Source organism: Chiloscyllium punctatum, chromosome 44 (genome assembly GCF_047496795.1).
Source record: "Chiloscyllium punctatum isolate Juve2018m chromosome 44, sChiPun1.3, whole genome shotgun sequence".
NCBI classification, from domain to species: Eukaryota; Metazoa; Chordata; class Chondrichthyes; order Orectolobiformes; family Hemiscylliidae; genus Chiloscyllium; species Chiloscyllium punctatum.
The window spans coordinates 14147762-14175506 of NC_092782.1; the positions used below are offsets into that span (position 1 = coordinate 14147762).

The window sequence follows — 27745 nt, forward strand, 5'->3', positions numbered from 1 at the left end:
CTGGCCTAGTCAGGAACCATGACTGAATAAACCACCACCACTATACCTTCACCAAAAGCAAAGCCAACCTTGCGCTCAGCTGATACCTGACTGCTTTCTCTTACTCTTCCCTTGAGGTACCGAGACCAAAGGAGCCAACGTCCTCCTTGTTCCCTTGGACTGAGATTCCCACTGATTGGAATTGGAAGAAGGCTCCTTTGAACTATCAAGGATGCCTGGGATCGCTGAACCGTAATAACGCTGTGAATATTTGCTGAGCAAAGGCCTGTCTTAAAATTATATCTCTTTTCAGAGAAGGACAACAGGGACAACTGAGAAACAGAGAAGGAGAGAGATTGAGAGAGAGAGAGAGAGAGAGAGAGAGAAAGAGAGAGAGAGAGAGAGAGAGAGGAGGTAAGTCTGAGTTTGTAATCCACCATATGCTGTGTTCCAGTCTCAGCTGTCCTAGAGAGCTGGGCTCAGGCCAATCACTTTCCACACAGTGAGGGTGTGGGAAGTCAGAAGGGAGAGTCAACCCAGCATACTTCCTGGGAACTGCGTACAAAATGGCAAGGGCACAAGCCTGGAAGTGGTTCAGCTGCCTGAGCCTTTGGATGTCAGGGGGTGCTGCTACCTGAGAGCACAGTAAGATTCCTTGAGACAAGAGAAGGCGACACTCAAAGAAGCCAGTTATGTCGATTCATTCAAAATTTCCGGGTACTGGGTGGTTTCTCATCCATTACACATATTAAACGGTGCACAGAACTGATTACTGCAGCCTCCTTCAGCCCCTACTGTTCTTAATACTTCCCCTTTTCTATACACCAAATATTTCCAATTAAAACACCCCTTTTAAAGAACACAGAAAGTAATTCAAACGTACAATCCCTACTGTTCTTCAGTGGCTAGGCAAGTTATCTCTGTTTTGACATTAAGTAGGCTGTTTCTTCCTGACAAAATGTAATTTAATTTAGCAAAGTCAAAGAATAAGTGACTCACAAAAAGAATTACATGGTTGTTATCTGTCAAGACTGTCAGGAAGAATTACACGGACATTATCATCCTAACGATTCAGGCTGCCTTTTGTCTTCTCAGGGAATGTTGTTTCTCTTCACACTTATTAATTAATCACATCTACACATGGCTAACATTCTCCTACCTGACAACTAAACTTCAGTCTCAGTGTTGCTAAGTACTGTATTTAATTACAAACTATTAAGGAAAAATGGTCATGATCTTTGGCATGTTTCTGTCAGAGCCTTGTTTGACGAATTGTTTTGAGCTAGAGGAATAACAAAACAATCACCCCAGAACGGTTGCTAATCAAAAGGATCACCTACCCAGAATCTTGCTGATGTTGGAGTTGTGCATGTCAGGGAAGGCTTGAAGAATCTTCCGTCTCTCATCCTTGGCCCAGACCATGAAGGCGTTCATAGGCCGCTTGATATGGGGCTCATTGCTGCTCCGACCACGAGCTTCTCGGTAGATCCTGGGTTCGGAGACGCCTGCATTTCCTGCCGGTAGCAGTGGATAAAGGAAGAGATTAGTGCCAAGCACCGAACAGTTCCAACCGGTGCTCTGGTCATCTGGCTGATGGTTATTCATTGGGAACTCGCTGCATGCAAAGCATGTGGGCACCCAGCACGCATACAGCTGCAGGGCCTGAGGGGGCACTGCCAACAACGCTGCACATTTCCTGCATCAGAGGACTGGACGCCAGACAATCACTACCCCATTCTAAACAGCTGGCTGCCTCACCTGTAGCATGGCTCGCTGCTCTGCTTCCTGGGTGAGCTGGGCAGTGACTGAGTGAGTGGGCAGCAACATTTGGCACCACAATAATGACAGTCAATAGCGCCCACTCCCTGTCCCAGTACAGTGCGGGTGCGCAATGATGGCCCTTAGCAACACTAACTTCCTGCTCCAGCGTGATAGAATAATAGAATCCCTACAGGTGGGAAGAGGCCATTCTTCCCATCCAAGTACATCAATCCTCCAAAGGGCATCCCACCCATACCTGCACCCCCTAACTTACCTCTGTAACCCTGCATTTCCCATGGCTAGTCCACCTGAGGGAGTTCCGAACCAGAGGACACAACTTAAAAATACGGGGTAGACCATTTAGGATAGAGATGAGGAGAAACTACTTCACCCAGAGAGTGGTGGCTGTGTGGAATGCTCTGCCCCAGAGGGCAGTGGAGGCCCAGTCTCTGGATTCATTTAAGAAAGAATTGGATAGAGCTCTTAAAGATAGTGGAGTCAAGGGTTATGGAGATAAGGCTGGAACAGGATACTGATTGGGAATGATCAGCCATGATCATATTGAATGGCGGTGCAGGCTCGAAGGGCTGAATGGCCTACTCCTGCATCTATTGTCTATTGTCTATTGTCTATGAACACTATGGGCAATTTAGCACAGACGACCCACCTAACCTGCACATCTTTGGATTGCGGGAGGAAATCGGAGCACCCGGAGGAAACCCACGCAGCCACGGGGAGAACATGCAAACTCCACACAGACAGAATGGAACTCTAGCCCCAGGTGCTGTGAGACAGCAATGTTAACTACTGAGCCATCACACTGTCTCACCTCTCACAGTGAGAAGATGCATTTGCATATGGTCTTTTTTAAACAAAGTATAAAACGTTTCATAGGAGTTTTATTGGACCAAATTTGACACTAAGCTGCAAAATGATGTATTCGAGCAGATGAATTAGGGTGTCAGTTTTAAAAAGTGGAAAGAAAGAAAGAAAGAAAGAGAGAGAGAGACAGAAAGGTTTAAGGGAGGGAATTCTAAAATTTAATGTCTAGACTGTTAAAAGTATGACCACCAATGGTGTGGCCAAAGATGTGGAAGTGCACAAGGGTTGGAAGAACACTCGGGGGTAGTAGGCCTGGAAGGGGTTTATGGAGAGGAGTGAGAGACAGTCCTGGACAGAGTGAATGGAGAGTTCATTGCAGACATTAATCTCACACAGACTAGCTACCAATTGCCTCTGAAATCATGTCTCATTAAGGTTCACAAATAATAGCCAGTTATCCCAGTCCTCTCTGGATCGGTATTGTGAAATTCCTGTCCAAAACCTGGGGGAGCACCTTCATCACAAAGACTGGAATGCTTCAAAGGGAAGGTTCACCACTACCTTCTTTGGGAAGGTAAAGATGGGCAAAAATACCCATCTCATCAATGTTGCCCACATCCCAAAGAAAGAATAATCCTGATGCCCAGAAGCCAATGCCTGGAACTATAGTCCTGAGCACCAATCCAAGTTTTTCTGAACTCTTAAAGTTTAAGTATTTACATTGAATCAGTGTATGCACAACCACCAGTCTCCTCAAAACACATGTTGAGTTTCATGAAGAAGCTAACATATCATTGACAGTGGAAAGGGTTCTGGTGGTATGCTAACCTGGCTTTTCTTGTTTCGAGTGTTAATGATTCCACTATGCCTCAAAGTCACTAAGAGGCACTCAGGTTCAAGTTCAAATTGGCCCATTAACTCACTGCCAGTGAATGGCAAAGGCACAGCACAGAGCAAGTCAATGTTTGCACAACCAGAGACAGACCCAAATGCATGTCCCCAACATGAAGAAGTGCATGGGTCAATCAGTCAAGTTCTGGTGCAGGCTGACCAACCACAGAAATGTTAAACATTGTCAATTACAAATTATCCCCATCACCTTATGATTCCCATTCTTCCCTCAACCTTATGCCTTAGGTAGAACTATTTGGAATCTACCTGTCTATTCAGCCCAAATCATCTCACATCCTGTACAGCCTCCCATTCTACTTTATCTCTGTTCCCTTCAACCTTTTCCAAATGCCCATTAAATGGATTTATACCATTCCCTGTGCCAGCCCAGTCCATATCCTCTCCAGTCTCCAGTACAAACCCTTTATTCAATTTCTTTCTAGTATCAACAATTTCTAAGTTTGCTCTTCCTTAATGAATGGAAACAATTGCTCTGTGTCCACTCTATCAGAACATTTTTTTTTAATTTAAAGACCTCTATTGAGGCAATCCTCTGCCTTGTCATTTGAGGAGGAGAGAGATCAATCCTGATCATCTACATCCAACAGGTGGAACGCCTGTCTTGATAGGTCTTAGCTTTGCTAGCCTGTTCTTGCAGTTGAAATTCTTGTGTGTTATCGACCTTTGGCTGAAAAACTGTGCCCTGATGAATTGGTCCATGGCAAAAAGCAGCATATCTCCCACAATTTTCCTATGATGGGGCTATCACATCTTAAGGGCAAAAGTACCTTCCACCTTGTTGTACTCTATCTCATCTTTATTCTGGCATTGACTAGATTGCTAACTGAATCCTGAAAAATCTCAATACGTATTTAGCATTTGTTTCTTGTTTAATAAAGAATGCAGTATTCATTTTTCTATGTCTTCTGTACTTGCATATACCTGGTTAAATCTGCTAGCTTGTAAACCAGTACTTTAGCATAAAGCTGCTCTTATGGCTTTCATATCGTGCTGGATTATAAATTGCATTTCATTTAATTGTTTTCTATTCTGCGATGGTACTCAGGTATGTTAATATACAATGAAGGATAGAACTTCCTTTTAAATAATACTTTTGCCATTAAGTCTAACAGGAGAAATCACACAAAACTTTATCTGAAAACTATGATGTTGATGACCAAAAAATATGAGCACAAAATGTGCATCTTTAAGGCAAGAACATGCAAAACAACCATTCGATGAAATTTGACGTGGAAAAGCCCTTAATTTGAATGAAGCCATAATTCAGAACAAAGGGTACTAACCATCTGCCTCTCCGCCCACATTAAAATCCACCATTGCGTGTCCAAACTTTCCATCTTCCGGTCGCTTCTCAGTCAGATGCTGGGTGAGATTTTCCAATGATGTTTTCTCATGTACCTGTAAATGAGAAGGGTCCACTTATAAACAAACTGAATGCCTGAATCAAAGAGACAGCTACATTCTGCTACATACTGAGTCTCAAAACAACTTGCTCGATTATTGTCGAATTTCCTTTCAGCTGCGTTGTTAAGGAAGGGTCATCTTGAATACTAATGTTGCATTTTGCCTCTATGTATTGATATTAAATTGATTAGGTTTTTTTCCTCTCTAGGGTGTAGGGAGCAACGTTAAGGCTGCACTTACTGTGAAGTTCATGTTGCCCTGCTAACTCAGGGGCACAAGAGAGAATTAGGAGTCAACCATTTTATATGGGATCAGAACCACACTCAAACAAAGCCAGATCAGGACACCATACTTCTTTCTGAAAGGTCCTGGTACATTCTAAAACCTGTCCAACAGCTTTTGTGATCCCATTTTACCTGAAGCCAATTCAAAACTAGATGTTAAAAAGTCCAAAAAATGCCATTGTACAATAGTTTGGAAATTATGGAAAAGCACTGATACTTTGAATATTCAGTTTTAATTTGATTCGATGTATTTTTCCAACTACTGCCTATTCAGGCAAACTGCACGAGTTTTCTTGTATCAGTTTTGAAAACTCGCAAGCTATGCGTTTCCTGTGCCTGCCTATGTCGTATAACAGATTTTTCAATGGAAAGTCTTATTTCAATTCTTGCTTCTCAGCACTAAATTCGAAGCAAACTCACAGAAGTGAAGAGGGAAGGGTTGCCTCTGGGAGTTCTTGGAGAACTGTCCCGCTGTATTAAACTTTATGACCAATTATAAAATAAAAAGTGGAGCTCTTCTGATGATTGTCCAAAACTGTTCAGAGAATCTTGGCCAAGGTCTCTCTCCTTACAAAGCCGATATAAGCCATGACTCACTCTTGCTCTGGCGATTTTGCCCTCATAAAATCCACTCGCTTCATTCCAAGGGACATGCACTTGAATGGATAAGCCAGGTAATACGTAAAGCACTAGTGAATCCTGCTCTTGTCTTAGCGAGCTGCTGCCTATTTCAGGGTCATTCTAGAAAGTACAGATAGTCCAGCTGGGTTTTACTTCTTTCCTGTGAGCTGTTATCTAAAACATCTCTCCCCTGTCTCCTCCACCCTCACCTCCAACAACAATGACGGAGAACCTCACCTTTGGTGTCCTGACTGTTTCCATTCTTCCACTGGCCCAACCTTCCTCTAAATCTCCCCAAACATTTTCAGTTTCTGTCTGGTCATCCCTCTGGTATCTCAGAGCTCACCATGTAAGACCATAAGACATAGGAGCAGAAATTACTCAATTTAACCCATCGAGTCTGCTTCATCGTTCAATCATGGCCGATAATGGTGTGTGAGACCCACCTCTTATTCCTCCCAAACCTACTCCCACTGAACTGCTCATTGCCCAACTTCCTTTCCTGGTCTCCATGTTTGTTGATACAGTTAATCATAGAATTCCTGCAGTGTGGAAGCTGACCATTTGCCCATCAAGTCCACAGCACTCCTCCAAAGAGTATCCCTCCCAGATCGACCCCTCTACTCTATCCCTGTAACCCTGCATTTCCTGTGACAAATACATCTACTCTGTGTATCCCTGGACACTATGGGTAACTTATCATGGCCAATCCACCTAACCTGCACATCTTTGGATTGTGGGAGGAAAGCCATGCAGACATGGGGAGAATGTGCAAACAGACAGTCGCCCGAAGGTGACATCAAATCTGGTGCTGTGAGGCAGCAGTGCTAACCACAGAGCCACCGTGTTAATGATTTCCCAACCATGGTTTTGCCATTAAATGAGCAGGATCGTCCATCTCCCGGAAAATAACAATTAATTCAGTCACCCTTGTAAACCACCAGTGCATCTCCAACCATCCCTTCCTCTCCAAAATCACTGAACATGTTGTCACCTCCTAAATCCAATCCCATCCATTCCACATTTCCATGTCTGAATTCTTCCAATCAGAGTTTGCTACAGAAGAAAAATAAATTCACAAACAACATCCTATATGACTCTGATGAAGGTGAACTATCCATCTTCATCCTTCGCAACTTGCCCACAGGGGTTCGATATTATTGACCATGCCCGCCCCTTCAACGGCCTCTCCACTCATGTCCAGCTTGGTGGGACTGCTTTGGCCTGGCTCCATCCAGATTTATCTAGTCAACCGTGGCTCAATTAGTAGCACTCTCGCCTCTGAATCTCTGGGATTAAGTCCAAATCGAAGACTTAGCTCAAAAGCCATGACACGACAGGTTAGTGGACGTGAGCACTGCCAAGAGGTGCCATATTTCAGTCAAGCAAGGACCTATGCGCCTGATTGGGTGAATGTAAAATATCTCATGGCACTATTCTGAGGAATGGCAGAGGAGATATCGTTGCTCATTAACATATAAACATATTTCGTGATCATTATCACATCGCTGTGTGTGGGAATTTGCTGTATGTAAATTTGCTATGGTGTGCAAATTAACTGTTGCTGACGACATTAAACTTGGAGGAACTGTAAATTATGAGGAGGACAGTTTGAAAGGACATTGATAAGTTGGTAGAGTGGCTGGATAGGTGACAGATGGGTTTCAATGCAGAGAAGTGTGAGGTGATGCACATTTGTCAGGAGAAGATTGAAAGACAATATAAAATAGGAGATACAATTCTAAAGGGGTTCAGGAGCAGAGGGAGCTGAGTATCAGACTGTGTAAATGAGCTAGATCATTGAAAGTGGCAGGTCAGTTGGAGAGAGCAGTGAGCAAAGCAGAGAGGGTTCTCTGCTTTATTGATCAAGAGCAAGGAGGTGATGTTGAACTAGTCTGAGACACCTGTTAGATCTTCATCTGTCAGAATAAATCTGTTGGGCTAAAACCTGGTGTCATGTGACTTCTGACTAGCTCTCCACTGGCGTATTTTCTGCATGTGTGGGTGACACATTATAGGAAAAAGTTGAAAGCACTGGAGTGAGTGCAGATGTGATTTACAAGAATGGCTCCACGGATGAGAAACTTTTAACTATGAGGATGATTTGAAGAGTTTGGGACTGTTCTTGGAGAGGAGATGACTGAGAGGAGATTTGGTAGAGGTTTATAAATCATGAGCATGCTGGACGGAGTAGATAGGGATAAGCTTTTCCCACTTGTAAAACAAAATTAGAGAGCGTAGAGTTAAAATGACGTGTAACTGAAGCAAGGGCAATGTGAGAAAAACGCCTTTTTCACAGTGAGTCGTCAGGGTATGGAATGCATTGCCTGCAAACTGCAAACATTGCAAAGTGTTTGGAGATGCCCAAAGGTCATGGATAGTGCTAAATTTAGTGCATGCCTTTCTTCCTTCTCTTAAATGTGGCCAGATTAATGCTTGCAGTACCTTCCCTAGCTCTCTCTCTGTTTTATATCTGGTATTCACTGAGGAACTGACCTCTGCCCCTTCTTCATTTACATGCTGCCCCATGGTGGCACCGTCATGGCACAGTATTAGATTTTGCGTGTACACCTCACAATTATCCCCAGTCTCTGCAATCATCTAATGGTGGCCTCTTGAGCATCCTCCATTTTAATCACTTCAACATTTTCAGCCCTGCTTTCAGTGCTGGGATTTATCTCTACACCTCTCCCCTTCCTTTCTACCTTGAAAATATTTCTGTAAACCTATGTCTTTGACTATGTTTTTGATCATCTGCCCTCACACCTCCTTCCTCAATAACACTCCCATGACAACACCTGGAAGCCGGAGATGGGTTGGGGGGCGGGGGGGCAGGAAGGGGTTAATTTGCTGAAGGTGCTATATAACTGCAAGTTCATCTTTGCTACTCCAACACCATCTCAGGGTTTAGGCTCAAAATGAGTAAGGCATTGCACTAAAATTCCAGCCTTGCGAAAGTCAACCTCTGTAGATTCCTGTCGATTGCCAACAAAACCCAAGCAACAACACGTACTGCATAGCACCTTTAAAATATTCCAAGACACTTCCCAGGAGCTCTACAGGATTTTAATTTGACTTCAAGCTTCATAAGAAGACATTCAGACAACTGAAGCTCGGATTCAAGAAGGATTTTAAAGGAACAGAGTGGAGAGAGGTGGAGAGGTTTAATGAGTGAACTAAAAAAAAAATGTTTTGCACTTAGGAAACTATTTTTCAGGTCTACAGGACAACCCCAAAGGCCTGTAAAGTCCTTTCAAATTGCGATCACTGTTACAATGGAAAAAGCATGGCAGCCATTTGCAAGCTCCCACAAATCACAATGGGGTTGGGTTGAGATGATTGGATTTTGTAGGGGTGGCTTAGTGGTTAGCACTGCTGCCTCATAGCACCAGGAACCAGGGACCCGGATTCGATTCCACCATTAACTGACAGTTTGTGTGGAGTTTGTACATTCTCTCCGTGTCTGCATGGGTTTCCTCCAGGTGCTCCAGTTTCTTCCCACATTCAGAGATGTGCAGGTCAGGGTGGATTGGTCATGCGAAATTGTCCATAGTGTCCAGGGATGTGCAGGCTAGGTAGATTGTCCATACTAAATTGCCCCATAGTGTGCAGGCTTGATAGGTTAGCCATGGGAAATGCAGGGTTACAGGGATAGGATAGGAGGGTTGGTCTGGGAGGGATGCTCTTCTGAGGGTCAGTGCAGACTTGATGGGCCGAATGGCCTCTTTCTGCACTGTAGGGATTCTATGATTGTGTGATAAACATTGATATCTCAAGGAGCTGACAACAAAGTTGTCAGTGGTGGGAAGATGTAGCCTGGGTTGTTTGAAGGGCCAGACTTGTAGCAGTTCAAACATTCACAGGGAGTTATTTAAATTTACCCTACCCGTTGGAAAATAGAGAGAGTCAGGAGCAGCATTGGTTTTACACTGAATCCAATTTTACTCCCACAGAAGATTTACCAGGGATGTTGCTGGGACTGGGGGGAGTTTGAGTTATAAGGAGAGACTAGATAGGCTGGGACCTTTCCTTCCTGGAGCGTCAGAGGCTGAGGGATAATCTTATGAAGGTTTATAAAATCAAGAGGGATATAGATAAAGCGAATAGTTGAGTCTTTTCCCTAAAGTAGGGACATCCACAACTAGAGGGCATAGGTATAAGGTGAGAGGGGAAAGATTTAAGAGGGAGCTGCGGGGCAACCTTTTCACACAGAGGGTGGTGCATACATGGAACATTTTTGATCAGGTACGTGGGTAGAAAGGGTTTGTATAGATATGGGCCAAACACAGGCAATTGGAACTAGTGGAGTTTGGAAAACATGGTCGACACAGATGAGTTGGATTGAAGGGTCTCTTTCCATGATGTATGACTCTTTGACCCATAGTCAACTGAGAGTGACATCACAGCACGTGAAAAATCGATTATCCCATTCAAACCATGGGCTGTCAGCTGCTCGATTTAAATAAAAGTTGAACATGTCTTGTCATATTGCAGTCACTGGTCAGAATGGCTGAATGTAGCACAGTGAGAATAAATACAAGAGGGAAAGATCTCAAATAATCATCAAGTGCCACTTTCAATTTAATCCTGTTACTGTTCTCCCTCACTGTTAGGTATTTAAGGAAACAATTACACAGGCACAGACTGTACGGCTGAAATTCAGATTCCGACAGTAGCTTTCTTTTAATTGTTTGTAGGTTCAGAGGCTGAGGGGAAATTAGCATTAATACCTGGGGAAAGAAAATTCCTGTCGCTGGATTGGAACTCACACATGCTTTTAGATAACACGCTTTCAACATGATTTTAATGATCCCACCCTGGCAGATGGCAGGCAAATAAATGGAAAGACAAGAGTGATAAAAATGAATGTTTTCTTTTTTAATGGACAATACAAAATGATCTGTGCACATTGTAAGGGGAAGTGACAAGTGCTGTCAGAGTGGGGAGGATGATAAACATTTCATTAATATGCAGTTCATCGTGTTTTATTTATAAAGTCAGGTTATTTTTTTTAAAAAAACATAGATCGTTATCAGCATTAGGCTGTGATACTCCAGAACCATACCAGCTTACTGCTCAAATTGATCAGCATGGTATCTAAGAAGCCTCACTCTCCTTCAACCCACCAGGAAAAAGCTACTCAGTCCTTGCTTGTCGAAAACAATGACATTTTGTGAAATCCTTTGCAAGAGGGGTTTAAGAACATGACAGTAGTTTATAGATGCGTAAATAATTCAATCTCATCTTAATAATTTAAGACCCAAGACAGGTTGGTCTGAAATATTTATAAGGCCAATAGTTCGTAAAACAAAAAATAAAGAAAGTTTACCCCTAAATTGTCGAAGGAATGGAGGCTGTTTACATGATATTGGTGCATAATTGTCAAACACACACAAGGACATGCAATAATTTGGAGCAGAGGGTAGTTCAATGCCTGATTTATTAACAGGTGACAAATGAAGCAAAAGAACTTGCAAATTTATTTGCCATTTCATCACAACTTTGGGACAACTGAAAGTACCTGACAACCAATTAATGACTTTTCAAATACAAAAGTGGCTGTCACTTTCTACTCAGCAACACTTAATAGTCTCATCTAAAACTCTGCACCTTTGACAGTGCAGCACTCTCTCTGCCTACATCTTCTACTCTAGGACTCCTGTGGTGCAGCGAGGGTGTGCCTACCTTTCAGTCTGAAGCGCTGGGTTCAAATCACACCTGCTCCAGAACCGTGATATAATATGTCGGAACAGGTTAATGAGAAATATTCTCTAACCTCTGGTACTCTAATATCTATTTCTCACTGCTAACAGCTCAGCAGACATTGCTAGTGTTAATGTAGTAAATACACTCACTCATTTTATTGATAATTTCTTGATTTTATGTTTATGAAAAATCCTCAAGAGTTTCCAGGGATTTCAATTTGCTCGCCTCAAACCTATGCCCTCTGGTCTTAGATACGTCTGTCATAGGGAAGAGGTTCTTATGATCTGTCTTGGCTTCACCTCCCATACTTCTGTATACCTCAATCAGATTCACCCTTAGCCTCGTCTGCTCCAAGGAAAGGAACTGCAGCCTTTCCAGTCTCTCCTCATAACTAAGACTTTCTACCACAGTTAACATCCTGGTGCATCTCCTCGCACCCCCTCTCCATTGTAATTATGCCCTTCCAATAGTGTGGCGACCAGAACTGCACACGGTATTCCAACTGTGGCCTAACCAAAGTTTTATAAAGGACTTCTTCGCTCCTATATTCTATGCCCTGGGCAATGAAGGCAAGCATCCTATGCGCCTCCTTCACCATCCTGTCTACCGGTGCTGACACCTTCAGAGATCTATGGACTTGTACACCAAGGTCCCTTTCTTCCTCTGTACTCCCTAGTGACCTACCGTAGACTTACTTTATTAGATCTTCCAAAATGCATCACCTTTCACGTATATGGTTTAAATTCCATCTGCCCAATTTACCAGCTGATCAGCATTAGTCCGTAATCTGAGACCATCCTCCTCACAGTCAACACCACCAATTTTCATGTTGTTTTCAAACTTATTAATCATGCCTTCTACATTCACATCCAAGTCATTAATGTTCATAACAGACAGTAAGGATCCCAGCTCTGATCCATTTAATACACTCCTGGTCACAGGCTTCCAAACACAAAAGCAACTCTCCTTTGAGTTTTTGCCTCCTATTTGGAGGTCAATTTTGGATCTAGTTTGCCAAATTGGCTTGAATCCCATCAGCATTTGGACCAACCTTTCATGTGGGACTTTGTCAAAGGTCTTACTGAAGTCCACGTAAACCATGTCAACTGCACTACCCTCGTTGATATATTTAGTCGCCTTTCAAAAAACATTATTAAACTGGTCAGCCAGGATCTTCTTTAAACAAATCCACACTGACTATCCCTGATTAATGCCTGTCTTTTCAAATGTTAATTTATCCTGTCCCTCAGAATTTTTGTTGAATAATTTCCCTACAACTGACGTCAGGCTAACTGGTCTGTAATTACCTGGCCTAGGTAAAAATAATGACTGCAGGTGCTGGAAACCAGATTCTGGATTAGAGTGGTGCTGGAAAAGCACAGCAGTTCAGGCAGCAGCCAAGGAGCAGGAAAATCGACGTTTCAGGCAAAAGCCCTTCATCAAGAATAGAGGCAGAGTGCCTGAAGGGTCTGAGTGCCTGAGGTGGGGGCACCTTCCTCTCAGTTATCTCTCTACCCTTCAGGCACTTTGCCTCTATTCCTGATGAAGGGCTTTTGCCCGAAACGTTGATTTTCCTGCTTCAATTACCTGGCCTATCCTGCTGCCACACATTCGCGATCTTCCAATCATCTGGCACTTCCCTTGTGGCTAGCAAGGTAGTACATATCTCTGCCAGGGCCCCAGAAATCGCCTCCCTTTTCTCCCAAGGTAGCCTGGGATACATCTCATCAGACCCTGGAGATTAATACACTTTATATCTGCTCAAACAACTAATACTTCCTCCTTAATAACTTTAACATGCTCTGGAACCTCACTATCCCAAATGAAATGTAATGCCTTTCTCCTTTGTAAATACAGATAAAAATATTCATTTAAGTCCTCAACCACATCCTCTGATCCCACGGATAGATTGCCCTATTCGTTCCTTGATAATCCTGTTGCTCTTAATATACTTATAAAATCCTGTGCGGTTTTCCTTAATCCTATCTGCCAAACATAGTTCATGGTGTCTCTTTGCCCTCCTAAGTTTTCTTTTATGCACCCCATTACACTGTCAGAAGGACCTCCCCTGTTTTTCAATGCTCTGTATCTGACATGCATTTCCTTCTGAATACTAAAAGTGCCGGAAATCACAGCAGGTCAGGCAGCATCCATGGAGAGACAGCAAGCTGATGTTTCAAGTCCAGATGGACTTGCTACACTTTCCCTTCATTGTTAGAGAAACACACTGGTTCTGAACTCTCAATATGCTACTTTTAGTAGAGTTCCACTTTCCTAATATAAACTTGCTGCAAGAATCTGCTCCCAATCTGTGTAGATAAGCTAAGACTGAAAAGGATCAGACCTGAGACCTGCTGCATTCTGGAGAGATTGAGAAATGGATTCAGGGCACTTACTTTCTTATTAAAATAAGAGTTGCACTCATTTCAGGCTAACTTTCAGGTTGTCTAAGATGAGCTTGTGTATTATTACACAGGAAAAGCAATCATTCATTCCGCCGCTGAATGGCTGTGAAAAGGTTAGGAGTGTTAGGCTCTAACATTTTGAAATGTTTTCAGTGTGAACCTCGACAAAAAAATATTTAGGTCCAAAACTACTGAACAATGTTGAAAGACTGTGTGTTAAAATTAATCAAATGGCAATGTATAAGTTTTTTAAAAAGTGACCAGTTGAATATTTTTTGAAAGATTTTAGCATCTGCATTTCATACGAAATTGGAATTCTTTGCCAGTTAATACGGTGACTCAAAATAAAGTGTTGGAAAAATTCAGTAGATCTGGCAGCGTTGGCAGAGAGAGGAACAGAGTTAATGTTTCGAGTCCTGTATGACTCATCTTCAGAAAGAATAAAGTGACCGTCTCAGCTATTTACTCCATTGTATTTAATGGAAATTTTAAGGTGGCGATTTTAATTAGCTCTCCCCTTGCAGACTGACAATCCTAAGTCAAGTGTTTATTGAAAGGGAGATTGCTCCATTAACTAGCTCATGATACAGATTGAGAACTTCATACTTCTGAGCAAAGTTGAGTCCAGTGTGGCTGAATGACCCGTCATATTTGCTTCCAACTCCAACTGGCTCCTTCCCCCAGAATATATATCCGGCTAACTCACAGTCTCCCACTGATCACCAGACAATGTTGCTACTATTCCTGCCAAGCATCTGCTGCCCATGTTTCTTCACTGTTATAGATTTTGACTCTAACAATGATTAATCAGGAACCACATGGGATCAGAGTATCATGTCCTGAACATCCAGTCCCTCCATTATCGACACACAGTGGCTTCAATATCTACAGGGAACACTACAGCATATTGCCAAGGTATCTTTGGCAGCATCTTAGAAACTGGCAAAGTTCGCCATCTAGAAGATCGAGGGCAGCAGGTGCCCTGCAATATCCAAGGCATGTCCCATTCTGACTGTAGTTCCCTCATTGTTCAAAGACCTCTCTACATAACCTCTCCACCCCACATGCAGCAACACTTCCTGAAAGAATGCCCCTACATTTTGTATTCAACATGGCGTGAATTAGAAGTTTCTCAGTCCTTGGCAATGCCTCAAGAAAATGTGGATCCTGGCTGTTGTCAAGATCACCTTTTAATCTGATCTAGCTTTTTACACTCCTAAGCAGAACACAAGGATGTAGACAGCATCACAACACTCCAGAGCTGAATGCCAGAATTCTCACAGTGATGTACCAACATATTTGAGTATTAACTCTTTACAACCAGCACCTTCTCAAGGTATGGAATAACACATATCAGCCTGGCCAGCAATGCTTCCAACTCAAGAATAAATGGACAATATACCCTTAAGAATTGGGCATGCCATTTCGTCAATGGAACAAAGTGCCGTGATTTAAATATGTTACATATCATTTGGACATCAGTAACAGGAAAGTCTGGCAAGTCTCGTAACAGGACCTTTACCTGCACGCCATGCAAAGTGCATTTATTGAAACAAAAGTCCAATGTTTGCTGAGTTAAGTGAGTCAATTCTTCTATAATTAAGTATTTTGATTAAAGCACAAGCGACCATTCCGAACGATTTGCTAATTTCAGGTCAATGTCAAGCCTGCAATTTAACTTAGTTTATGTGAATGGATCGTTTTAAGAAACAAACTAACAAGATGGCAATCAGGATGTCATAATGACAGACTTCCAATCCACTGGCAGTGTTTTATCATTGTTAGGATTTCCGTACTCAACCGTTGACAGACCATATGAAAAGACAGGCTGCTATTTTCATCTTCACTAGTTACAGACTTTCTGATAATACCAAAAAATTAAAAGAAACAGCTTAAAAGATAGTCGACTGTCTTTGAAGAATCACTGAGGTTATTTTGCAAAAGTGTTTTTCGGGGATGAAGCCTACTACTGCAAGAATCAGCTGGAGAGGAAGTTGTTGGTAACAGACATTAGCAATCCGCGTGCTCTTTCGACCTTCCCCCAACCCCCCCCCCCCCATGAGATCTGGTCCCTTACCACCAGTGCAGCAGTCAGCCTTGCATTAAGGAAACCCTATCTCAGTCCACTAATACTTTGATTTAACAATAGAGGTAGACAGGCAGGAGGCTGGAAGAACACAGCAAGCCAGGCAGCATCAGGAGGTGGAAACGTCGACATTTCCGATGTAACCCTTCTTCAGGGGTTACACCAGAAACATTGACTTTTCCACCTCCTGATGCTGCCTGGCTTGCTGTGTTCTTCCAGCCTCCTGCCTGTCTACTTTGGATTCCAGCATTTGCAGGTTTTTTTTGTCTCTTATCATTAGCGGGATGTAGGGTGCTTCAATTGGCATTCCAGGACAGTACACTGTCGGAGATGAGGTGCCATTGTTCGAATCAGATTTTACAGTGACTGACTACCCACTTGCACTGTTACAATCCCATGGCAATAGATTGAAAAATAGCATGGGATTCACCCTGGCGTCCTGGTGAATGGTTAAACCCACACTTTAGCTGCTCGTCGCTGTCTGTCCTCAAATTGTTGGCTACATCTGGCTTAGTTGTGACATCTGTATTTCGTCAACTTTTTGAGAGATGGCACGAGCTAAACCAGGTATGAATGCTAAACCAGGCATGGTCATCTTGTTAATGAAAACCTTTAAATGGAAATAATCAAAAAGGTGGGATTTTATGATATGGAAATGTGACTGTTTCCTTTGGCAAGGCAGAGGAGTGTGTGGATACACTTTGGCACAAAGAACATGGAGCCAGAGTGTAAAATAAAGAGTATTGTTCTAACGGATGTGCAGGAGCAAAGCAACTTGAATGTATATGTGCAGGAATCGTTAAGCCAGAGGAAGTGTGGATGCAGGTACAGTTACAACATTTGGATAAGTACATGAATAGGAAAGCTTTCGACAAATATGGGCTAAGCACTGGCAATTGCCACGAGTTTAGTTTGGGAACATGGTCAACATGGTCTATTTGGACCAAACAGTCTGCTTCCATGCTGTATGACTCTATGACAGGTAGAGAGAGCTCTTAATAAAACATACAATATCTTAGGCTTCATTAATAAGGGACAGACCACAAGAGCAAGGAGTTATGATGGACGTATAGATTCACAGAACCTCTACAGTGTGGAAGCAGGCTATTTGGCCCATCATGTCACACAGACCCTCCAAAGAGCATCCACCCAGACCATAATATGGGGCATTCCCCATAGTTAATCAACCCAACCTGTACATCCCCAGATATTCTGGGCAATTTAGCATGGCCAATCCACCCAAACTGCACATCTTTGGGCTGAGGGAGGAAACTGGAACATCCAGACAAATCCAAACAGACACAGGGAGAATGTGCAAATTCCACACAGACAGTTGCCCGAGGTTAGAATTGAACCTGGATCCCTGACGCTGTGAGGTAACAGTGCTAACCACTGAGCCACTAAGACACTAGTTAGACCTCAGCTGGAATACAACACACAGTTCTGAGTGCTATGGAGAGATGACGAGAATGGTCCCAGGGATGAGGAACTTCAGTTCAGAGGCTAGACCCGCGAAGTTGAGACAGCTTTGTTTTGTTGAGGAGAAGGCTGGGGAGAGATTTGTGAGAGGTTTCCAAAGTCCTGAGGGCTCTGGACAGAGTTCACGAACTGTTCCCACCAGTGAAAGGATGAAGAACTAGGGAGCGCAGCTTGGAAGTGATTTGCAAAAGAATAATTGTGAGATGAGAATAATTTTATTTCACTCAGCGGTAGTTAGGGCTTGGGAAGTGGTGGTGGAGGCAGGAGCAAGCAAAACATTCAGGGTGAGGATTTAAGTGGGAAAAATATGCAAGGCTCTAGAAAAAAGACAGGAGACTGACACTAAGCCAAAGTACTCAGAAAGCTAGTGCGAACACGACGGGCTGAATGGCCTCTTTCCACACTATAGTAATGCTGTGATTTCAAAAGTATTTCTTTGGCTGCAAGGTGTTGCCTTGTAGAAATAGAAACACAAAGTTTCCATCCCACACTGGGGATTAATTTGATAATTTGGTCACCCAATGAGTGATTTTAATGTAATAACCCATCATCTCCTCCAGCCAGCACAATCTTTCCTCTTGACTGTCCAATGGGTGAGATCCTGCTCCGTGCAATGTGTGATGTAAAGGCAGGTTTTGTTTTCCCTGGGTGAACACAGGTTCCACAGCAGGAGGCAAGTTATCATCATGAGGGGTGTGACAGACTCAGGCAGAGTGCTAGTGGGATCATCCACACCAGGTACCCCCAGTTTCTTGGCTCATTCAACAAGGCACTCCAAATGGGTGACAGTGTCGCTACTAAAAGGTAACCTGGATGGTGGGGTAGGGGGGGGAGGTCCTGAACAAGCAAATGTCCTGAATGAAGAAACCTTCTTGAGTAGACTTTTAAATCATAAACTTATAGATTCCCTACAGTGTGGAAACAGGCCCTTCAGTCCAAAAAGTCCACACCGACCTCTGAAGAGTATTCCACCCAGTCCCATTCCCCTATTACTCTACATTTATCCCTGACTAATGCACCTAACCTATACATCCCAAAACACTATGAGCAACTTAGCATGGTCAATTCATCCAAACTGCACACCTTTGGATTGTGGGAGGAAACCGGAGTACCCGGAGGAAATCCACACAGACACGGGGAGAATGCGCAAACTCCACACAGTCACCCGAGGCTGGAATCGAACCTGGGCCCCTGGTGCTATGAGGCAGCAGTGCTAACCACTGAGTCACCGTGCCGCCCTTACTTTCAATCAGAAAGCTGATTTTGATTTTTGGATTCTTGATTTTATTGCCACATGTATTTTACAATAAGATTACATCAAAACACACTGAAAAGCTTTCATTTGCCACCATGATAGGGCGCCATTTTGACTAATTTCACAATAAGGGAAAAAGAGATAGAGAGATTGAAGAAAGCCCATCAGTCCTGTGCCAGTTCATCACTGTCAACAACGCCTATGCTACCATCCCTTCACCGCCGTCCAAACTGGACCCAACCAACATCGAAGTCGCCGATCCTCAGACTCTATCTTTGCTGCTGGACTGATTTTCCTCCACCATCATTTCATTGTTGCCTGCACCCATCCCACCAGTATCAGGGTTGCTTTTCTTGCCTCTGGGCCCACCTCATCGATATCGTCAAGACACCTTTCCACCATCACTTTATTACCGCCAGTGTCGGACCCAACAAATATTGAAGTTTCCAACCCTCAAGTGCCACCTTTTGCCACTGGGCCTAACTCACCTCCTCTGCTGGTGTAGCAACCACCAATTCCAGGTCCTGTTCTTGCTCCAGAAAATAAATTAGGGGGCTCACTCAAGGTCTAGCTTGAGGTCTACACTCTAGGCCTGGCTTGAGGTCCATGGCAGGCCTACTCAAGGCCTGCGTCCTAGACCCGGCTCGAGACTGTTCAAGGTGCATGCCCTGAGCCTGCTCTCATTGCCGCCAATGCCGTCCAAGCTCAGGACAAGGTAAGTAAGTTAAAAAAAATGTAAAAAAAGGAAGAAAAAAGATAAATAAAAGTGATCGGAGTGGATGAGCTGCGGCACAGGAGCTCTACTGTGCAGACATCTTGGAGTTTTGGCAATGGGTTGGGGAAGTCGGGTGTAAAGGTGATTCCTAAACACTGGGCACCAAAATTCCAGCCCCCACTTTGTTGGAGAGATGCCAACTTCACAGGAAACATTGCAGAAGGGCCTTACCAGATGAGACCGGGATTGTGTCTCTTCGATTTCTAAGGCTCTGGTCTCTAATGGACCATCATACTGCCTGAAGCAACTTCATCTGAAAAGATGTAACAGAACTTGGCTGCCATTCAGACCAAATCCTCTGAGGAAGTCATGTTGAGTTTGTTAGTATCATGTACAGTCAGATTTACTTTTATTGTGCATAGATAGACACTGACTTAAATTAACCCCGAGTCACTAAGGGAATGTTTGAGAGCGCTTTTAATTACAATCTGCTCGACAGACACAGAGGTCAGAAAAACAGTGAATCAAGAATCACAATAGTCCTACTGGACTGCTCCTGATTATTCACAGAGTGCTTCCAAAAGCTTCTTTTATTTTCAGAAGGGGGATTTGATTTGGGATTTCCCAGGGCTGACATGAATCCTGTAAATATTAGACAGTTCAGACTAAAATGGCAGCTAAATAGTAAGATGAACTCAAAAGAAAAAGGCCAGATGCAAACAAGAGTGGAGTGGGGAGACAATTCCTATCGCATAGTTAAGGAATTCCAGCGCAACAAACCGACCTGCTTTTCAATGTTTCATGCAAGTCTTTCAGAAAGGAAGATTAGGAATTCCATCTCACGTCTTTCACTGTACTCTGTCCAGTTCTGGTCTCCCTGCTTTAGGAAGGATATTATTAAATTGGAGTGGGTTCAGAAAACGTTTACCAGGATGTTGCCAGGAATAGAGGGTTTGAGTTATAAAGAGACACTGGACAGGTTGGCACTTATTTCATTTCAGCGTTGAAGGTTGAGGGGCGGCCTTACATAGAGGTTTAGAAAATCATGAGGGGCATAGATAAGGTGAATGGTAGGTGGCTTTTCCCCATGGTGGGGGATTTCAAGACTAGGGGCCATATTTTTAAGGTAAGAGGAGAAAGACTTAAATAAGACATGGGGGCAATTTTTTTTTTACAGAGAGCAGCTCATGTGTGGAATGAACTTCCAGAGGAAGTGGTGGATGTGGGTACAATTACAATGTTTAAGACATTTGGAATAGCGCATGAATGAGAAATGTTTGAAGGCATATGGGCCAAGTGCAGGGAGGTGGGGACTAGTTTAATTTGGGATTATCATCAGCATGGACTGGTTGGACTGAAGGGATTTTTTCCATTCTACGTGACTCAATGACTCAAAAAGGTCTCAAAACAGTTCACCGACGATGAAGTACTTTTGAATTGTAATCACCACTGTTGCCTGGTCAGAAAACGTACCTGCTCATTTTCAGATAACACAGACCAACTAACAAAAACTTATTTTTGCCAGAGGTCCTTGAGGAATACATATTGGTCAGGAGAACATTGCTGCTCTTTTATAAATGTTTGGTAGCATAGAACTTCGACATTGGATGTAAGAGCTTGGAGCTTTTCATCTTGTACACATCAGAACGAGGACGCTGCTCTTTGTCCAAAAGTTCCGATCTACCTGGGAGAGCTGTCAGGATGTTGTTTGCATATCTTATCTAACAGGCAGCACCACCCAACCCTGCAGCACACCTTCAGTGCTGCACAGCTATATCCTCATAGGTGCTCAAGTGTTTGATGTGGAACATGAACCGCTGAGCATTTGACTCAGAGACAACAGCACTGAGCTATGGTCGATACTTTAGCACGGTGCGCTGGTGTCAGGAGATAAGATATATTCAGGTCTTGCCAGGATTGGGAATTGACGTCTTGAAAATACCGGAACCTGGTGGTCACCTGACCCTATGGTGGCCGTTCTTCCCGGGATGCATTCAATGCCAGAAAAGCTGCCCAAGACGTGCAGACAATAACTCTGACTAAAACATTTGGTAAGCAAAGTTATTACAAAATCCAGGTGACCTCTTGTCACCTGAGTGACTGTGAGGGCAGTTTAAGAGGCAGGCAACAGCCTAGGGGTATTATCGCTGGATTGTAAACCCAGGTGATGTTCCAGAGACCTGAGTTAGAATCCTACCATGGCAGATGGTGGAATTTGAATTCAATAAACATCTAGAATTAAGAATCTAATGATGACCATGAGTCAGCTGTCAAGAAAAACTCATCTGATTCACTAAAGCCCTTTAGGGAAGGAAACTACTATGCTTATCTGGTCTGGCCCACATGTAGCTGCAGACCCAGGGCAATGTGGTTGACTGTTAATTACCCTCTAGGAAATTAAGGATAAGCAATAAATGCCAGACCCGGCCATGAATGAATTAAAACTGCAGGAGAACCAGGGGATCAGGATGGTGATCTGGTGATCTACAGGAGTCTCCCTTTCCCCTGTCAGCCTTGGGTGAAGGTTCAACTGCTCTAAAGTGAGCCTTCTCCCCTTACCCTCACCTTCTCCCCACTACCACTGCCTCAGCACTGAATTAGCCTGGCTGTTGAAGTTTTGCTTTCTAGTTAACTTTAAACAGTGCTATTGAGAAGGTATCTTGTGATGAAGTACCTGTAAGCTCCCTGCTTAATGTAAATGCACTGGATGTTGTGAGGTTTACCATGCTGTGTTATGGGGAAGTGGTGGACAGACATGGCTTGTATCGACTGGAAGGATAAATCATGGACAAAGAATAATAGGTGATCTGATTCAAATGTATAAGATATTGAAGGTTCTTGGCAGAGTAGCTGGAGAGAAGATGACTCCGCTTATGGGAAAATCAAGAACTCTGGGTCGTTCCTTAAAAATTAACGGTCACCAATTTAAAAGAGATGAGGCGAACATTTTTCTCACTGATGCCCATGGGTCTTTGGAGCACTCTTCCTCAAAGACTGGTGGAAGCAGAGTTTTCGAGCGTTTTTCAAGGGCAGAGGTGGCTAGACTATTGGTAAGCCTGGAGGTTGAAAGGTCATCAGGGAGTAGGTGGGAATATGAGATTAAGTTTCAATCAGATCAGCCATGACATTACAAAATGACACAACAGGTTCAAGTGTTGCTCCTCACTCGTATCTTCCAACATACAGATCTCTTCAAAATGGAAAGCCTCTGGTTCAATAGCCATTGGTTAATCTGGCCTCCCATTACTGTGTGGGATCAGGGGTCAACTGGTAGACCCAGAAGAACTTCGGGACCTGGAAAATGTCTCAATTCCTGGTATCCACCCCTGAAGTGAAATTCAGCTCCCAATGGTTTCAGGGCTGCCTTGATCTGATCGATTCTATGAGCTCCTGTTGTGTTTCGCCATTTCATTCCTTCATTCCAATCCCAATGAAGAAAGAATTTTAAAACGAGCCAGTTGCTTTGCACTGTGGACAGTAGAAATACTTTATTTGAACTGGCAACTTATGAACCTGCACTCTCTAAACCAGGCAGAATTATATTTCTCAAATTTCAGGTGTTTACTGCATTATTGTGGTCTCTGAAATATCCGAGTAGTCAGTTGAGGGTGCGAGTGAGAGGGCTCTCTGTCTGTAAGTTTTATTTAAGGCAAAGTTGCATTATCATTTAAGTGATTTATGCTGTAAATAAAGTATAACAGTGATATGTATACCCCCTGCATTTATGTTTCTATTACTCAGCATGTGTTCTTAAATTGATTACACAGACCTCTTAGTCACCCGAATATTTGATCAACCAGTACACTCCCGGTCCAATGGATGCTACTTAATAAAAGGTTTGCTGTATTTGACACATCAAATGGAACTACTGACAGGACTGGGAGATGTAATTGTACTTATGAGACCTTTGTTCAAATTCATTGTGTCCATTAGGTTTAATGCCATCTGACTGAATAATGGGACTATACTGATGCCACAGATGTTATTTAGCATTCTTTTAGACATAGTGGCAGTTTTGTTTCGGATGCATATTATTGAATAACACTCATTGTTAGCTAACCTGCTAACGCTGTCACTTTGAGTTCAGTGCTAAGGTATTGTTGGGGAGGGGATCTTTTCAGGCAATGGAGATTGACTTCACAAGACAAATTGTTCATCAAAAGGACAGTGGGTGGACACAAGGACCTAGTCCCATCTTGGACTAGGTTTCATTTCCAGGTGGATTCCCTCCATTTCCTCGCACGGTTGGCAGCCCTCCTGCTTTACACTCAGGACTTGTGCACCTAATCTCAGCTGGTATTGTAAAGCAGTACTTGAATGTGCTCAATGACTGAGCTTCCTCAACCCTCTGGGGTAGAGAATTCCAAACATTTGCCACTCTCTGAAGAAATTTCTCCTCATCTGAGTCCTCAGTGCATCACAGGTAGATAGGCCGGTGAAGAAGACATTTGCCTTCAGTGGCCAGAGCACTGAGTATAGGAGTTGGGACACCCTGTTGTGGCCGTACAGGACATTGGTGAAGCCACTTTTGGAATACTGTGTACGGTTCTGGGTCACCTTGACGCAGGGAGGACACTATTAAATTTGAAAGGGTGCAGAAAAGACTTATAAGGATGTTACCAGGGCTGGAAGTTAGTTATAAGGAGAGGCTGGATAGGCTGGGACATTTTAGTCTGGACCATATGAGGTTGAGAGGTCCCCTTGTAGAAGTTTATAAAATCAGGAGGGACATAGATGAGGTGAATAGCAAAGGTCTTTTCCTCAGGGTAGGAGACTTCCAAGCCAGCAGATATAGTTTTAAGGTGAGAGGGCAAAGATTTAAAAGGGACCTGAGGGGAAACTTTTTCACACACAGAGGATGCTGCCAGAGGAAGTGGTAGATGCAGGTACAGTTACAACATTTAAAAGAGAGTGGGACAGGTGCCTGAGTAGGAAACGTTTAAAGGGATACAGGCCAACCGCAGTCAAATGGGAAGAGTTTGGTATGGGAAACTTTCTTGGCATGAATGAGTTGGACCAAGAGGCCTGTTTCAATGCTGTATAACTCTATGACTTAGCCTTTATCTTGTGATGATGCCTGCTGGTTTTAGATACTTCAGTTGGGATTCCCCGCCACCACCACCCCTCCCCCACTCTAAGAATTTTTATAAGCTTCACTGAAGTCAACATACGTTTGTTGAAACTTTCTGGAATGCAGACCCAGAATCCTCATCTCTCCTCATTAGACATAACTGCCACCCCAGGGACTAACCTGGTGAACCACTGAAGTCCACGGAGTTCACCTGATGATGGAGCAGTGCTCTGAAAGCCTGTGGTTTCAAATAAACCTGTTGGACTATAACCTGATGGCTTGTGAGTTCTGACAAAGATCAATCAAGCTCAGGCTTGAAATTTTCAATGATGTTTCTCAATATCGCATTGGCAGACTCAGTTGGATGTTTCCCTTTGCTGTGAAGGAAAGCTTGCTAACTGCATCCCTATAGTCAAAAGAATACTAACCAGCTATCAATTATCTACCTTTCGAAAACTGATTAACCAGGCATTGATCTTATTATTGTTTGTGCAACCTAACCTTGGTTTTATATTGTCTAAGCTTAGAATATGAGGAGCATGAGGACACTCGAGATTCAGAAGCCGCTCAGTAGAGCAGAGGCTGAGAGATCATTCCTGCTGGTTGGAGAATCTAAAATCCTGGGCACAATGCGAAGGTAAAGGGACATTCATTAAGGACTGAAACGAGGAGATAATTGCTTCACTCTAGGGATTGGAAATGGGAGGACCGGAAGCAGCAAGGGCTGTGAAGGCCTCATTATTGAATAGCTTTAAGGCTGGGGCACTCTTATCTTTGGTTTCTCAAGGAATATGGGATCAGGTCGGGAAGTGGACTGGAAGCCCAAGACCAACTGTGAAAGGCGAGCAGACTAGATGGGCCAAATGGACTACTCCTGCTCCTATCTGTCACGTTCTTGTGAAATTCTTGTTGGTCGATATTTTTTTTAAAAATGTTGTTGCCCTGGATGATAACCTGATGGAGTTGTTTAGCTGGAAAGCACATCTGATCTCCCAGGTGAGAGCAGGCCTTGTAGAGGCCCCTCTGGGATTGCCAGCAGTTAGGGGTAAAAAATCTACCCCTTTCTTGAGCTGCTGAGCATATTGAGCTACCATGAGTACAATGGAAGGCACATGTTGTTCCCTCTTTCTTTCAAATTCATACAATGCACTGCAACGTTACTTTCAAGCCCTCAAGCTGGGGAACTTTTGAGAGCTGCCATGTTGCCCTGTCAGCCCTAGTTTCAGTCATCATTTACATGATGTACTAATAATTAGATAATAATTAGATAATAATTTTCAGTGCTGTTCTATCCACCAAAGAAAGACTTTTTGTTTATATGGTGACTGAAACAACTCCCAGATGTCCCAAAACACTTCACCGGAGACTTAGACTACTCTGTGGTTTTCTCGGCTATGAGGATCCCCAGTCCACACAGACAGCAAGCAGGACTGTAGAGGTAGACCGATCCTCTTGGCTGACTTGATCTCCACGTGGCCCTGACAGAGAGGCTGAGAGACCTGGCTGTGGTTGAGGCTGTATGGATGACATGAAAGTACTTCTGTTTCAGTTCACAAGGGAGTGCAGGAACATAGCAAGCAGGTTCTTGCTATCAGGGGGGCCATCACTGGAACATTTAAAATGCATCTTGGGTGTATGAATAGGAACATTTAGAGGGATATGGGCCAAGTGGGACTAGATTAGGTTAGGATAACTGGTCAGCATGGAGGAGTTGGACCAAAGGGCTCAGTGGTTAGCACTGCTGCCTCACAGCGCCAGGGACCTGGGTTTGATTCCAGCCTCGGGTGACTGTCTGTGTGGAGTTTGCACATTCTCCCCATATCTGCCTGTTTTCTCCATGTGCTCTGGCTTCCTCCCACAATCCAAACATGTGCAGGTTAGGTGCACTGGCCATGCTAAATTGCCCATAACGTTCAGGGATGTGTAAGTTAGGTGCATACGTTAAGGGAAATGTAGAGTAATAGGTGTAGGGGAATGGGTCTGGGTGAGATACTCTTTGGAGGGTCAGTGTGGACCTGTAGGGCCAAATGGCCTGTTTCTGCACTGCAGGGATTGTAATTCTAATTCTAAAAGTGAAGGTTCTGGTTCTGTGCTCTTCAGTTCTATGACTCTGACTGGGAGCCAGCAAAATTGTACCATGCCCTTATCTGGCAAAATGACCTGTGATGAGATGGGGCTGTGGTTCTTCTGGCACCCAGCCAGGCACCCAGGGTTCATAACATCCAACCGTGGATCCCTAATGTAAAGTTAACAACACAGCAGACAAATCAATTGCAAGAAAATTCCAGGTACAAAAAGCAACTCGAAGAATGCTGTTTCCCGATGACAAGGTAAATGCATATTATCAAGTTCTCCACAATGTTCAGGCAGAATCATTGGGAACCCATTTTTTATTTATTCATGGGGTGTGGGTGTCACTGGTTGAGCTAGTATTTATTGCCCATCCCAAATTGCCCAGAGGGCAGTCTACAGTCAATCACATTGTTGTGGGTCTGGAGCCACATGTAGGCCAGACCAGGCAAGGAGGGTAGTTTCCTTACCGAAAGGACATCAGTGAGCCAGATGGGTTTTCCTCACAATTGCCAATAGATTCATGGTCATCATTAGAATCTTAATTCCTGATTATTACTGAATTCAAATTCTATCATCTGCTGTGGCAGGACTCAATCTCAGGACCCCAGAGCATTAGCTGGATCTCTGGACTGATATTCGAGAGCGTTGTGCTGGAATAGCACAGCAGGTCAGGCAGCATCCGAGGAGCAGGAGAGTCAACGTTTCGGGCAAAAGCCCTTTGTCAGGAACCTCCAGCATCTGCAGTCCTCACTTTCGCCTCTCTGGATTAATAGTCCACCACGAGGTCATCACCTCCCCTTTTTACATTCATTAGCATGTCATGAATATTCATTAACATCATAGCCCAAAGGAATTACAATAGCGGCTGCAATCTTGTCAGGCCATAAGAGCAGAAGTAGACTGTTCAGCCCATTGAGTGTGCTCTGTCATTCAATGAGACCATGACTGATCTGATCATCCTCAGCTCTGCTTTCCTGCCTTTACCCCCTGCCTTTGTTTCTTTACTGATCAACAATGTGTCTCTCTCTCGACCTCGAACATAGAGAAGGACCAAGTCTTGACAGCCCTCTGTGGTAAAGAATTCCACACATTCACAATGCTCTGAGAGAAGCCATGTCCCCTCATCACTTTCTTAAATAGGGACTCCTTACTCTGAAATCATGCCCTCTGGT

At 43.6% G+C, this 27745-nt stretch overlaps 1 protein-coding gene across 11 annotated transcripts in view; it reads right to left on the reverse strand.

Annotated features, from left to right (window-relative positions):
• The window catches only part of sox5 (SRY-box transcription factor 5), a 372706-nt gene that overhangs the window by 24731 nt on the left and 320230 nt on the right, over positions 1–27745 (reverse strand). For all 11 annotated transcript variants that reach the window (XM_072562296.1, XM_072562294.1, XM_072562297.1 and 8 more), the window contains 2 exons: positions 4758–4872; positions 1320–1493 (listed from right to left, as the gene is read on the reverse strand). In XM_072562296.1, the coding sequence (XP_072418397.1) occupies positions 1320–1493; positions 4758–4872 (289 nt within the window). The remainder of the gene's footprint in view (positions 1–1319; positions 1494–4757; positions 4873–27745) is intronic.